Source organism: Paraphaeosphaeria sporulosa (assembly GCF_001642045.1).
Source record: "Paraphaeosphaeria sporulosa strain AP3s5-JAC2a unplaced genomic scaffold CC84scaffold_8, whole genome shotgun sequence".
NCBI classification, from domain to species: domain Eukaryota; kingdom Fungi; phylum Ascomycota; class Dothideomycetes; order Pleosporales; family Didymosphaeriaceae; genus Paraphaeosphaeria; species Paraphaeosphaeria sporulosa.
Genome location: NW_017253367.1, coordinates 2,208,752 through 2,222,996, shown reverse-complemented (window position 1 = coordinate 2,222,996; position 14,245 = coordinate 2,208,752). Strand labels below are relative to the sequence as shown.

Below are 14,245 nucleotides of genomic sequence, written 5' to 3'. Positions count from 1 at the left end.
AATAGATACTCTATCTTAAACTCCATTTAATTAATAAGCTCGATCTTCAAGACGTCTCTAGTGATAAATAATAATTAGCTACCCTCTCTATACCGGCACGAGGTCGTCCACGAGGATTAAGAGGACTTAGAGGACCCATAAGTATCTATGTATAGAACCCCTCTAATACTCCACTAGAAGGATATTAATATAGAGGAACTACAGCCCCTTAGAATATTAATTAGAATATTAATACTTCTACCATTATTAAGGGCAAGCGTGTAAGGCACCCTCCTACCATATTCTTTACACTCGCCTCATTTGTCTAAAACCTTAATGAGGATTTAATAAATAACTACCTTAGTGCCTTCTTAGCGCAGGTTCTTAAGCAACAACGAGATAGTGGAACCTAATACTATATTAATTAAGTTCCCCCTCCACCAAAGAACATAAATGGGCTTAACAGCCATATATTTTAATCTAAATTTAAATTAGATATGGCCATTAAATGGTACAATATTCACATGAAAGGGTGCTTTAAGTATATAAATAAAACCCAGGATACTACTAACGTAGAGGTCCTCCTATTTATATGGGTCTTCACGTACAAGACTAATAAAGATAGGTTTATCACACGATTTAAGGCTCGACTAGTTGTTTAAGGCGATCTCTAGACACCACTTAATAATACCTACGCAGTAACACTAGCTATACGCAACTTCTAAGCTCTTATTACTATCTATAATTATTTTAACCTTAAAATGGAATAGTATAATGCTTTAGTTACCTTTCTTAACGCTCCTATAAATAGATTACTCTACGTTTAAATACCTAAAGGCATAGATAAATTTAAAATAGGACTAGGTAAAATACTTTAAGTACTCTAAGCGCTCTACGGCCTTAAGGAGTCTCTATTACTCTGGTATAATAAATGCTACTAAACGCTTATTAAGCTTAGTCTTAAGCTAGTTAAAGGCTTCCCCTCCCTTTACACTAATAAATAGCTCATCCTATTCATCTATATTGACGATATTATGATGGCTTTCTATAAGTCTAACAGCCAGCTTTATAAGCGCTTTAAGTAGCAGCTTAGCGACATCTATAATCTCAAAATAATAGGCCCTCTCTCATAGTTTCTCGGTATTCATATAATCCAAAACCGCGTTAACCACTATACCTGGCTCCTCCTAGACACCTACATTGAGAAGGTATATGCTCGTTTTAACATTACCATCACTAAAAAGGCTCCTAATGTCCCCATCTCTAAGAACTGGCTGGAACCATCCACTAAAGAACCAGACAGAAAACGTACCAAACTATACCAATAGCTTATTGGCTGTCTTACATACATCACTATATGTGGGTGACCAGAGGTCGCTCGTGCTCATGTAATCCTGGCATGCCACCTCATTAATCTAGGTCAACTCCATCTCTCCCAGGTTCGAAAGGTGTGGAAATACCTACTAGGTACCAAGACCTACGCACTCCAAGCCTCCACAGATAATTCATAATTAGAGCTGCGTGAGTATCACTCTAATGAGCCTATCACTCATCCATTATTCTATGGCGCCTCTAACGCCTCATACGCTGATGAACCTGAGACCTAACGTAGTTCTCAAGGTTATACCTTCTTCTTTGGAGGTCTTATAATAGACTAGAAAGTAATAGTCTAACGTACTATTACTAAGTTAACTATAGAGTCTAAACTCCTATCACTCTCTCTTACTAGTTTAAAAATGATTAAGTGGATGTACTTCTTTAAAAGCATCTCTCTCTAGCTTAACTCTACTCTAGTTATCCTCTATAATAATAAATAGACTATTAGTATTGCCACTAAAAAGGAGGATAGACTTAATACTAAGGTTAAACACGTTAATATCTATCAACTCTAGGTCCAACAGGAGGTTACTACCGAACGCCTTAACGTCACATGGATAGCCACTACGGATATGCCCACTAACGGCCTTACCAAGGCTCTGCCCCAATAGAAGTTCACTGAATTTGCCAAACAGTGTGGCCTTGTGGATATCAAGAAAATCATTCAGGACCTTAAACATCTAGTCAACACTAACAAGGAACCAGAGGTCCTTTTCTCCAATTCTTACTAACTAAATTAGAACAAATTCTTATTCCCCTATAACCTAACATCACTCTTGAACAGCTCTAGCGATTCAATTTCGCTACCCACGCTCATTACCAACACCAGACCTGGGGGGTGTGTCGCGGTTTACCCTGTTAACCTCAACACCATGGCTCGGTCCAGCATCGCTTACCCATGCTCTATACTACATCGCTTCACGCACACATATATATACCACAATAGCTAGTATTCAATCAATCTTCAGTGCCTAACAATTTCTTCTACCCAAGGTGCAGTTTATCCTCAACCGCAACATTACCACTTAAGGAGAATGGCCTAAGCTACAACTACCCTCTAGACTAGAAGACCGAGTATCAACGCATTATAGGATCCCTCATATACATTATACTTGGTATGAGAGGCGATATCGCATATGTAGTGTCAGTAGCAAGTTAGTATCTAACCAACCCTGGACCTCAACACATGAAGCTCATACACTACGTCCTACGGTATCTTAAGGGCACAAAGAATCTCTAACTTACGTATAAAGGCAATCTTAAGATACTAAAAATATTCACTAACGCAGATTGGGCTGGTTGTTATGGCATACGGTAATCAACTACTAGTTATATATTTAGTATTGGAAGTGGGGTAATTAGCTGGCAATCTAAGCGCCAACGCGTTGTGGCACTCTCAACGTGCGAAGCAGAGTTTATGGGATAGATGCGGGTGACCAAAGAAGCAGTCTGGCTAAGAAAGCTTCTCGACGAACTGAATCTTAGCTAAGGAAGAGGCGCGACCATTATCTGCGGCGACAATCAAGGCGCTATTACATTATCCTTAAATCCGCAGTATCACTCATGCACGAAGCACATGGACATATAGCGCAAATGGCAAGGAGAAGTTTAGGAGGCTGGGACTGTCGAAATGAAGTACGTCCCAACTTCGGAACAGGTCGCTGATGGTTTCACGAAACCGCTCGCACGGGACAGATTCGAGTGATTTCAGAAAGGACTGGGCATCGAATGAAGCCTAAGCCCTTCCAGCCCTCCTTTAGGTGTCATACGCTTTTCTATCTCTTTCTTAAGTGAGCGTCCCATAGACGTGATATCAGGTCGCTGGTGCACTAAGAGCTACCATCGAGTGGGAGTGTGGAATATCACTGTGGCTGAGACAATCACGTGTGTGGCTGGAGTAGGCTCGTGCGTATATATATAGAGACGGCGTCGCCCTACAATACAGAATAGAGTTCTGCTCAATCACTTGCTTCAACACCAAGGTCCCAAGGACCGCACGGGACTCTGAGACTCATGGGATTCTGGGACTCATGGGACTCTGGGACGTGTGGGACTCTGGGACTCATGGGACAGCTTAAGTATATAGGAACTCAAGTGTAAACCTCCGTACTCGTGTTCAACCTATTTATTAATCTATCGTTTGGATTACACTCAGGCCATATTATTGACTCATTAACTATCTTCTGATACTATCGTATCAACAAGACCCCTTCCCTTCCCTTAGTTGTCTTGCCCGAGAACCAACCCTAACCCTTTAGGACCCTTCTGGATTTAACAGAAGTGTTCAAATATCAAATATCGTGAACAAATAAAAAGGCCTTAAAAACTTTTCCTCCGTTGAATAATGATGTAGAAACATGAGATGCTTTAAAGAGCTTTACTTGAGTGCATATACATGGCCGACGCGAGGGCTATTCTTGTGGCTACTTCCTGAACATTCTCCTCATTTGATAGCGTAATTTTCCGCATAGTCTTTCCCACGTCTTGAAGCGCACTTTACTACACGATTTTCTCTACACCCTCCTGCGCACAGTTCCCTTTCTTCCTCCATTATATTCCAGTTAGTGTAAGGAAAATCCTTTGAGCTGCATGTGCGGGGCGCAGACTTCGTTATTGACTATGATCGTTCCTTACTCGCTTTGGATGCAGGACCAAATTAGCTTGGCCCGGAATAATTCCCAGGACTTGTCGCAGGTAATCAGCTACAAGTTCGTAGTGGGCGAGTCGCTGTCTTTGTGAAGACGAGGTGAAAAGTGTGATTTCAAGGTGGACTCGTATCGTAGGCTTCCTGACAAAGTAGGACGTTAAACCCACCAATTCCATGCATCGCACCTCGAGGTAAGCGCAGATAGCTTCTACTCCTTGGTATGCGCTTAAGTCAACACCGATCAACTTCGTCGAACGTTAAATCCCGGACTTTTCTATCATGTCAGGGAATCGAGCCAACGCCTCTGGCACTGCGGTGGAATCCAATATGCAAAATCACGAATCAATGCATAACAACAGAAGGGGATACCGCAAGGCACGACATAACACGCAATTCGATAAAGAATAAGGCTCTCTACGAATTAGGCGCGAAGGCGAGGATGCGCACGTAATCTTAAGATTAAAGGGGTCCTAGGTGTTTAGAAATAGCTATAGCACATAACTTGTATTGCGTTGGAACAGCTATCAGCGTGTGCACGGAATTTGATGCGTTTGAAGTTGAAGTACCCCTCAGATTTCTCGGTATGGGGTGTTTCTCGAGCAGCAGTGATGGACGTTAATAAGTTGTTTAACTTAACTAAGTTAACACACAGTCTTGTAGACTATTTAGTCTTATTAGCTCCTTATAATTGCCTACAGTTAATCGTGGTAGATATATTTAAGCTCTTATAGGCTTAATAATTTGCTAGTTAATGCTAGTTAAGGGAAACGCAAAAAGACTTATTATATAAATATATATACCTATCTACGTCAGATACAGGTAACTGGCTCGTGGGCTTATAAGATTATTTCGAAGAAATAGAGTGTTCTCTACTTTGTCGTTGTTAGCTGTACTGCTGTAGTTCATGCTTTGACTGGACTGCGTGTCTTGTAAGTATGCTATCTTGAACTGAAATGATTGGAGGTTAGAAATTGTGGGGAGAAGATCTATGTAGGGACATTGACTGTTCCGACGGGGAGGAGCCTGTGGATCTTCACAGTGAGGTCTGCATGAGGATCTTGTGAAAGGTGGTGGTTGTCATCCTTCTTTTGTGGACCGCTAATTGATCAAATGTAAGATAAGGCTGCTGGGAGTCTGCTGGGCGGTGGCGTTCTCTCCGCTGCTTCCTAGTACAAGGGTATATGTGGCTAAGCTATTAGTACTGATACTAATCTCTGAGTAGATGAACTTCTTAGTTCAGCTCTTAGCTCAATTAGCTTATCTCTTAACTCTCGACTCGAAACTCTTAACTTCCTAGCAATTTTTTATAAAATTTCTATCATTCCAAAAAGGCACTTTTAGGACCCTGGAGGAATTGCAATCCGCTTCGTATAAAACATATCATCTAGTAAGTAGATAGGAATAGATAACAACGAAGATATAAAGGTAGCAAAGGAAGAAAATCACGATACGTCGATTTCAATAGTTGAAGCTGAGTGGCTAGCCCGTTTGAGATTGATATTAGGGCTAATAGCTTAGGTATATATATCCTCTGCACTGGGGAGCAGCGGATTTAACGCCCCGGGCGGCTTACCAGACCCTCTGCCTAAAGCTCCATCGTCGACCCAGATTACCCATTCTGCATCAACCTCTGACCCATCTTTCCTTATATTTCCTTTCTCTATTCGCGATATCTCCCACCGTCTCTCCCTTCTCATTCCGTACATCCACCTTTGCACCATGCTCCAAAAGCACTACAACCCCTTTCTCATTGTAATCCCCCATACCATGACCGCCTCGGGTCATCGCCTTATGTAGCGGGGTATTTCCCTCTCTACCCACTACATTCGGATCCGCCCCTTTAGCAAGCACGAGCCTCAGCACATCGACATAGCCTTGTGATGCGGCCCCTCTATACACCAGTTGATTCAAGAGTGCGGAACAGTCGTATGTCTGAGTACCATCTACGCTTCCGACGCGGTTATGCTCATCTAGCAAGTGCATTACAGTCGCCGCCCGGCGCATCGAGCGTTCTTGCTGCTTACGCTTTTTTTCATGCTCCGAGGCTTTGCACCAGGTATCCAAAGGAAATTCAGCGACCATCGCGGCACTTATTGCATTCTCCAAGACGGTCGTGCTGTACGCGCATTCGCCAAGTAGAGTCGTTATCACGAGGACATGGCCTTGATTGCACGCCATCATCAACGCTCGAATCCGTTGGTCCTCGGTCCAGCTTTCGTCCCAGTGAAGTAGATCTCGAAGGACGTGTGCTTGCCCATCGCACGCAGCAACTTCGACGAGTGAGTGGCGGGTACGCATATTGGAAGGATATTTGTTGCGTTCTGCGCCCAAGTCCCAGAGTCGCTTGAACATGGCGCGACGGCCAAGGCGTACGGCCACACGAATGGGTGTATCTGGAAAGCGCATTTCATCTCCAGCATCCACGAGGTCGATGTCGGCGCCCCGGATGATGAGAAGCTCGAAGGCGGCGGGCTGGTTGCTCCATATTGCTACATGTAGTGGTGTGCCCCGGCCTTTAGATGTTCCCTCGTAATCGTGGAGCTTGTCAATGTCGTAGTCGGCTGTCAGTAGCTCTCGGATCTGGGGGAGGTTGCCGTGGACTACAGCGGTATGTAAGGTATATTCAGGGTTGTCTCGGAATTCGCGAATCAAGAAATCGCGGTCGGGTGTATAATATGTCTCCGTCATTTCCGTAGCACGCTGAAGTGGCGGAGGTACGAGAATGTGTGCTGCGGTGTGAGGGTACTATACGGCCATCACCTGAGAAGATGAAATGATGAGTAATTAGGATTCAAGAATTAGGTTGTCGCGAAAGAGTTTTATTTGGGTAAAGTTAGTTTATATATTTGGGGTCAGGCACCAGCCTCGTCAGGTGACCGACAGGGTCTCTGCTCGGGTGCTGTGCCACGCGGTAGCAAAATGGAGATATCACGTAGTGCAAAATTAGTATTTGTACGGCTAGAATTTATTGTACAAGGTCTGATGTCATGTACGCCTGGCCGTAATGCATAGCTACTCAGATCACTGACTTCTCACGTAAGGAAAGGGCGGGATTTCTCCTTCAGAGCGGACGTTACTAATATTAGAAGGTGCACAAGGGGGCACGAGTGCAACCTTTACCAATTTTTCTCGCAAATATATCCCAGTCGCGAAGTTTTCTGATACTGCTCAGTCTATAGCAGATGGCAATTCTTTTAGCCTATTCGAATAATTCAATACTATTTCATTGCTAGGAAACTCCCAGCTACACTGATTCATTCTACTTAATATTAAAATCAAGTCTCTACTCAGGAGTATGAAGAGGCTTTAATTCGGGTTCCCAGGATCTGGGATGCCAAATTCGTAGGCGTAGCCGTTACGATCGTTTGTATCCCTGCGTATCCTAAAAGAGATGGAATATGGGTTGGCACCGCTAAACTCAGAGGACTCATCGCCCCACTGCAGGAACGCTGGTTGATTCGTTAAGTCGATATCGCCATTCCGTCGAAACGTTGCCCCCGATAAAATGGGCGAGATGCCGGGCGTGGACATGTAGCCAGTGTTGAAAAGAGTCCAAGCCCATACCTGGAATCGCGTGTAAAAGCCCATGGGCATGCTGCCTTGCGCAGCACCGACATACCAAAGATTGTTTCTATTTATAGGGGTGGGTTCGTCGCAATGGGATCCTGCTCCTCGGGCGTTTGCGCCGCCCATGTCGTAGCCGTCTGCACGCCATCCCTGACTACGGGTCATGCGACTTTCCTGGGCATGGAACATGGTCACATGTTCAATACCTATACGAGTCCTTTGGTTTACGGTATCGAAGACTCAGGTATTCTAAGATATATAACTATTCCAACTGAGGGCTCCGTCCGATTTACAGCCAATTAACAGCCACGCAGCAAAGGATCCCCGCCTAGCGCCTCGCCTCATCAAGATCTCTCGCTCTTTCCAGATATTATCCTATCTGCGTTGAACCAATCACGCGCTACAGCTGCGCTACTCCCCCTTTCACACTTAGCTTCCCTTACTATCCCCTACCCTTACAACCTTCACCTAAACATTATCTAAGGTTAAAAGAAGGTAGAGAGTAAAAGTAAATAAAAGCCACTACTTTGCAGTAGCGCATCGCGTAAGCGCGTAATGGGAACGCGTCCTTCGTAATCGTGCTACGTTGTAAGGTGTTAGATACGTTGTAAGTGCTGTAAGTGTGAAATCGTACTGTTATAAGGCGCGACAATATAGTATAGAGCTTGGGTGTAATAGCATAAAATAACAAGAATAGACAGAATAATTAATTAAATCATCATACTAAACTTAGATTTCATTTTCCAAGCGTCTTAAACCTAACACAAGTTATTTCCATTTGCGAGCCCTTTCCCTCTATCTTATGTCTACTACTGCTACTAGCGCCGCCGCTATAGACCTATTCGCATTCTATTCTTCCTTGAGCGTGCTTATCTATAAATTATACAGCTACGCTGTTCCGCCTACCTCTCTTTCTAGCCATATTATAGTTTACCATATTGACGATGCGCGTTACACTGCCACCAATTTCACTACTAGTTCTCAACCATCCTCTTAATTAACAAAGCCAGTAAAGCTGCTTACGAAGTATCTTCTTAAGTGATACTAACTCCTCTACCTGGCAACTACTACTATTCCTACCCCGCCGGCAATAGACCCGCCAATCCCAGAATTAAGAGTTCATCGTGGCTACTAGTGCACTTATTATAGCTTTGTGAGACGCTTAGAGGTAAAAGAAGCTGTAAACTCTATACGCCAGCACTTCAATAGGTCACATTGGCTTGTTCCCGCAAAACCAGGCCGTCCTGCCAAGGTTCATAATATAGCAGCCCAGGACAGTAGACCTGTGTTCAGTGAAGTCTACTACTAGCGTTTCTTTATTTCTGGTGCATAGAGCTTTTTCTTCACAGTCAACATCCTAGATTAAGTGCAGGAGCTAGTGAAGAATAGACCAAGAGGGCATGTAGACGTCTTCCGAGCCCTCATTAATGAGCAGCTTACAGCAGGGAACCACGAGCAGGATGCTAGAGCGCAAATCTATAGCAGCCAGGTCTCGAAGACTAAGGTTTCACCCTGGCTTGAGATGACGCGGTGGCCCGCTACTTCCACGGCCTAAACATGGCCGATGTCGCACCGTTGTCATACGCAGTAAATCCAATCACTGAGAGTAGTCTTGTCCTTCCTAGAGAGAGTTTTGACCGAATTATTAAGTACGCGCACCGATCTATCTGCGAGGACAGGATTAGCGTTTTTGACCAGGCATAGATTAACAGCTTCATTGCTGGCCGTTTAGGCAAGCACGATCGTATACTTATGGTTAAACTAGCTAAGAGCACGTTTCGCGCCTATAAGAGCCTCTGGAAGCGCCTTCTCTACTTCATGTATCGAAAAAGCCAGCCGACTCAGAGCATCCTCTTGCCACACAGGTTTACTAATGCCCAGCTATCTTATCTTGATCAGGCCATTCGCCTTGTGGAGGAACTTACTTCCCTCCAGCACCTGGCTAGAAGCGACGCATCGCCTACAGAAGAAGAAGAAGGCGTAGGAGACGTATTTCGCGACCTTAATAGGGCCTGTCTGCTCCTATACATCGCTCTCCTCGACCATACGCTCCAAGGCGACCATTTCGAGAGCGTAGTGTTGAGCTTCCTTACTGTCCTCGGTATTGATGAGAGCCCTAGTGGCGTCTTCTATGGCCCACTAAACTACTCACCTGTTCTGTCTAAATTTATTAAGATGGCGCAGATGCTTATTATACAACGATTAGTAGTGGCTGTAGAAGAGGGTGAAGTTGAAAACCCGTCTGGCATGCTCGACGAGATAAGGGAGCGATTCATGGTGCGAGGGTCTCGTACAGCCTTTGACTGGGCGTACCGCCTGCGGTCATACGCAAAGAAGGTGGTAAGCAACACAATGTCGCTTAGATACATTGCCTGGTCAGAGGATGGAAGCTCGGTCACGTATAAGGAAACAGGCTTCAGCATGGACGCACTGCGTAAATTTATTGCCGTCCAGGTGTATAAGGCCTAGCGGGAGCTAGAACGCCTGCTTCTCCTACATCCTAACGAAGCTCGCGATGATATAGTGCCACAACTCCTACTTTATCGCCTTTAAGACAACCACAGCCACGGGTAGAAAGGCTGGAACTTCCTTCAAGACCAGCGCAACGTGGACCAGCTTCAATAAGGTAGTGATAGATGGTTGCTTAATAGAGTACTTGAGAACGACTGGCTGAGGGATGAGATGCTTTTCATGAGCCTAGAATCCCAGCTTTAGTGGAAGAATAAAGTGGTGCAAGCATATTTTGATAAGGTAGATTAGTTCCTTGAATGGCTGCTCCTCCTAATCCACATGACAGGTGGCCAGTCCCCGCGCGGTATGGAGTTTATAGGACTACAACACAGTAACACCGCCCAGGGACAGTACTGCGGAATTTTCGTTGAAGGTTTGATTAGCACAGTTACCTCCTACCATAAGGGCTATAACATTACTAGATCAATAAAGATTATCCACCGATACCTGCCTAGGGAGGTGAGCGAGTTGCTTGTGTACTATCTGTGGCTTGACTTGCCTTTCTGGCAGCAGCTAGATATCCTTGTTTATAAGCGGAAAGATCCCCCTTCGACGTTTCAATGGCCAAAAGATAAAGGGACCTGGGACCTAAGCTGGCTTACGAAAGTGATTTCATGAGAGGCTCGTCTATACCTTAACACGTCGCTTGGCATCTTGACCTACCGTCACCTCGCTATCGCTATCTCTAGGCAACACTTGTCATGTGGCGGTTTCAAGCGAGACTATGGTGTAGATAAGAAACTTGCTGATGAGCAAGCGACGCATGGTACATGGATTGCTGGCACAGTATATGCACGAGGCCTGCAGGAGGCCCCAGGCCATGTTAAGGCACGGAGTTCAGAGTATCGAGCAGTTAGTTGAGAATGGCACAGCTTCCTTGGATTTCGCACATATTTAGGAGCACGAAAACGCCCCCTTGGTGAGTGTAGTGATGCAGGATCTCTAGCGAGGAAGGTACGTTAAGCATACTGTGTGATGGTTATGAGAAGAAGTAGATCACATGTCGGTGGTTTGGTGCTTCTTTCTCACTTCATTGATTGTATTGTGTGTAGCGACGTGTTCTGTAGTTACACAAGATTCGCATAGCCAAAGACGTTGATCTTAGGATAGTAAATAGAGTTAGCTCTGAAAGTTTAATAGAGTTGGCCTACGTGCCTAATTTAACGTGCAAACATGTATATTCTGTCCTTAACAAAGTAATAGAGTTAGATCTTACTCTATTTAGAGCTCTATCTTAGAGCTCTAGGATAGAGCCCTGGGATAGAGCTCTGGGATAGGCTATCAATTCCAAACAACCTGACTAGGTGTGTTCCTCATTAGGACTTTTCCAAGGCTACATCTAGACGGCTTGTAAGCACGATTATTGGCACATACTTAACTTCAAGCTATTCCGTCTATCTAGAAAAGAACAAACAGTCTCCAACCTCTAGATTCGCAATCGCTCTCGCAGTGTCATTCTTTTCAGCGCTGGAGAATACATCTGACTGAATTCCAGTAGGATCTAGCATGTTTTAGTAATTTGACTGACGTCCCAGCTGCTAATACTTACCGAAACCATCCCTTTGGATCCTCCCTTCTCCTGAGATGCGGATCCACATCATCTCGAAGTGGGACAGCCGCTTGAAAACAGTCTTGATATTCCCATACCGAGAGGCTCCTCTTCTCTCCATGCATTCTATCAAGCCTTCGGTGGTTGCTTCCCATCCAGCTCTTGCCGCTGCTTCGCTGATACCCGCTTTAAGCGCCAGCCGATAGTCATCGCTACCATCCCGTATAGAATCTTGCCATCGAGTCAAGCACAAGTCCAATGCAGTCAGATTCTTGACATTCCTCATGTCGGCGTTCATACCTGGCTCCGCGAGGAGAATGTCGAGTGCGGCATAGTTCCCGTGTTTGACAGCGAGGTGAAGCAGAGAAAGTCTCCTAGGACCATCTTGACAGGCCAAGTGGTTCCTGGGATGGTTGAATGTCTGCAAGAGTACAGCCAATAGCTCGGTGCCAGTGGAAATGGTTGCCGCGTCCATGGTGTACAGGATGGTGAACTGTAGCGCGTTCATGGTGTAGTTGTTTGGGCCTTGCCGCATTACGTTGTTAAAGAGACTGTCTCGAGCCCCAACAAGCTCAAGAAATGTTTTCACCGCCAAAATATGATACGGATGCCGTTTCGCATGATAGAGGAGACTTCCTAGGATGCTGAGCTCCATGCCTGACTTGGGTGAATCCTGGCTGAAGCCTCCCATGGCCGTGACATCGATTCGGTCCGCTCGATTGTATATGACTTTGGCACTTTGAAGGAATCCGTCCTGGAGCATTAAGATCACTAATAGCTGCTAGAAATGCAGCCTCACGGTTGGCCATTTTGGCAGGGTGGATGTGGAGATATCGCGATTGTTTGAAGGGTGGAGGATTTCTGCGCGGTGTCTCATATCTCCGGGTGTCTCGGTACCCCATGCGCTAGCTTAACTATAACTCCATAGAGCCCTATTTACGGCTTCTACACCAAAAAGTGGTCAGTATAGATAATGATAAGGGGTTTATAGAGGCCCCTAACAGCCAGGGTGACGTCCTAGAGACTCAATTCACCCCTATTGGTTCTCCTTTTGTTACCCCTAAGCCTGTGAGTAGCAGCAGCGTAGGCGGCGATAATGAGGGCTACTCATCACCCTGCCCACCATTAATATATGCAGGATTTGGTACGTTGACTCGTGAGGAATGCGACTGGACAGTATAGTAATCTCAATAAATGTTTTTATAGTATAAATTACTATACAAATCACATTTTGGGGGATTATTGCCATTGAGCGTGTATTGCCATTGAGCATGTGGGGCCGTGCTACATACGGCCTCTCCGCAGGAGATCACTAGCGCGACTGTTTGGGCCGAGTAACATTCACCCTGTGTTGCGTACACCTCGCACTCGATCACTAAATATCCGCCAAGGTCCTTGTTGAATCCAGAAGGGTAGCTAGTCCTAAAGGGTTAAAGTTGGTTATCAGGCAAGACAACTGAGGGGAGGAGAAGGGGTCTTGTTGGTACGGTAGTATCCTGCGAAGTATAACGAGTCAACAATATGGCCTAAGTGTAATCCAAACGATAGATTGATAAACAGGTTGAACACGAGTATGAGGGTTCATACTCGAGTTCCTATATAGGACACGTGGCAGACTTGACAGACGCTGTCGGGTCTGCGACAGATTTGACAGCATCTGTCGCGTCTGTCGGTCACGTGACTTCTAGGCGCCGACCCCGAGGTCGTCTCAGTTGGCGCCTGACTGAACATTACTATGATACTTGTGAGATCCCCGATTGGATCTTAACAGTCCTTTGCGCCTCCAGCCCTCAACCAGATATTGTATAGGTACGTGAACCCTCTGTATAAGGTCCCTCCTTATGTAGCAACCACTATATTTGCCATAACAACAGCGCCGAGAGGCAACCAATCAATGCTTGTGCGCCAAGTTGCAGAACCCTTGACGCCCGTCTCACTCGATCTAGCCGCGCCGCTCGTGGTAGTGGCAGTGGCCGCGCTCGTGGTCGTGGCAGCGGCCGCGCTCGTAGTCGCCGCAGGCGCATCCTTGCATCCGTCTTCTCGTGGCTTGGGTACTAAGGCGCTATCGCAGGTGGGTTTGATTTTAATCGTATCCTTTCCTCCGCCAGTGAAGCCAACTGGCATGAATTGGAGTGAGCAATCCATCAGCCAGCATTCGCGACATTCCGTTTGATACAATGCCAGGAGACAAGCATCATTCAATCCACAGAGGGAAAGACAGCCTTCCTCATCTGAGGTCAGTGTATCGCTAATCACACCCTTCACGGCAAGCGTCGAGCCCGATAGGATTGCCACAACTGCGAGGATGGAGAATAATAAAGTGCGCATGCTGGGCGAGCAGGTACAAGTCGTGTAGGAATCAGAAATAAGATCAAGAATGAGGTTCAGTCTCGTGAGCGTCGGGGAAATGTCTGTGGTTTAAATGCCGTGTTACTCCTGGAGGGGCTTAAGGTGCGGTAGCTTCGGGAGAATTTGATAGGCTGGAAGAAGGGGGAGGACAATGCTGGTACAATTAGGGGTGTAGCTAAAACTATAATAAACGAAACCGCTTGGCGCATAAGCCACTGGTTAATCAATAACAAGTCCATTATTGCTGCTTTTCTCTGCAATATCAA

At 45.6% G+C, this 14,245-nt stretch overlaps 5 protein-coding genes across 5 annotated transcripts; all 5 read right to left on the bottom strand.

Moving 5' to 3' along the window:
• Nucleotides 1-3,884: 3,884 nt before the first annotated feature.
• Nucleotides 3,885-4,271, bottom strand: CC84DRAFT_970842 (uncharacterized protein). The gene has a single exon (XM_018188012.1). The coding sequence runs from the start codon at nucleotides 4,177-4,179 to the stop codon at nucleotides 3,967-3,969; it is 213 nt and encodes a 70-aa protein (XP_018033743.1). The 5' UTR covers nucleotides 4,180-4,271; the 3' UTR covers nucleotides 3,885-3,966.
• Nucleotides 4,272-5,515: 1,244 nt separating this feature from the next.
• On the bottom strand, nucleotides 5,516-6,776 carry CC84DRAFT_1208050 (ankyrin). The gene has a single exon (XM_018182137.1). The coding sequence runs from the start codon at nucleotides 6,689-6,691 to the stop codon at nucleotides 5,627-5,629; it is 1,065 nt and encodes a 354-aa protein (XP_018033742.1). The 5' UTR covers nucleotides 6,692-6,776; the 3' UTR covers nucleotides 5,516-5,626.
• Nucleotides 6,777-7,309: 533 nt separating this feature from the next.
• Nucleotides 7,310-7,759, bottom strand: CC84DRAFT_1220240 (uncharacterized protein; the record flags this gene model as incomplete). The annotated part of the gene is made up of 1 exon (XM_018183150.1): nucleotides 7,310-7,759. The coding sequence occupies one exon, from the start codon at nucleotides 7,757-7,759 to the stop codon at nucleotides 7,310-7,312; it is 450 nt and encodes a 149-aa protein (XP_018033741.1).
• Nucleotides 7,760-11,475: 3,716 nt separating this feature from the next.
• CC84DRAFT_1220238 (uncharacterized protein) lies at nucleotides 11,476-12,321 on the bottom strand (the record flags this gene model as incomplete). The annotated part of the gene is made up of 2 exons (XM_018183149.1): nucleotides 11,476-11,582; nucleotides 11,631-12,321. 2 exons carry the CDS (start codon nucleotides 12,319-12,321, stop codon nucleotides 11,476-11,478), a joined length of 798 nt encoding a protein of 265 aa, XP_018033740.1.
• Nucleotides 12,322-13,180: 859 nt separating this feature from the next.
• CC84DRAFT_1167063 (uncharacterized protein) lies at nucleotides 13,181-14,179 on the bottom strand. The gene has a single exon (XM_018179112.1). It carries the CDS (start codon nucleotides 13,956-13,958, stop codon nucleotides 13,470-13,472), a length of 489 nt encoding a protein of 162 aa, XP_018033739.1. The 5' UTR covers nucleotides 13,959-14,179; the 3' UTR covers nucleotides 13,181-13,469.
• Nucleotides 14,180-14,245: the final 66 nt, after the last annotated feature.

Excerpts from the sequence above, each read along its gene's own strand:
- CC84DRAFT_970842 (XM_018188012.1), bottom strand. The coding sequence starts at position 4,179 with ATGGAATTGGTGGGTTTAACGTCCTACTTTGTCAGGAAGCCTACGATA.
- CC84DRAFT_1208050 (XM_018182137.1), bottom strand. The coding sequence starts at position 6,691 with ATGACGGAGACATATTATACACCCGACCGCGATTTCTTGATTCGCGAA.
- CC84DRAFT_1167063 (XM_018179112.1), bottom strand. The coding sequence starts at position 13,958 with ATGCGCACTTTATTATTCTCCATCCTCGCAGTTGTGGCAATCCTATCG.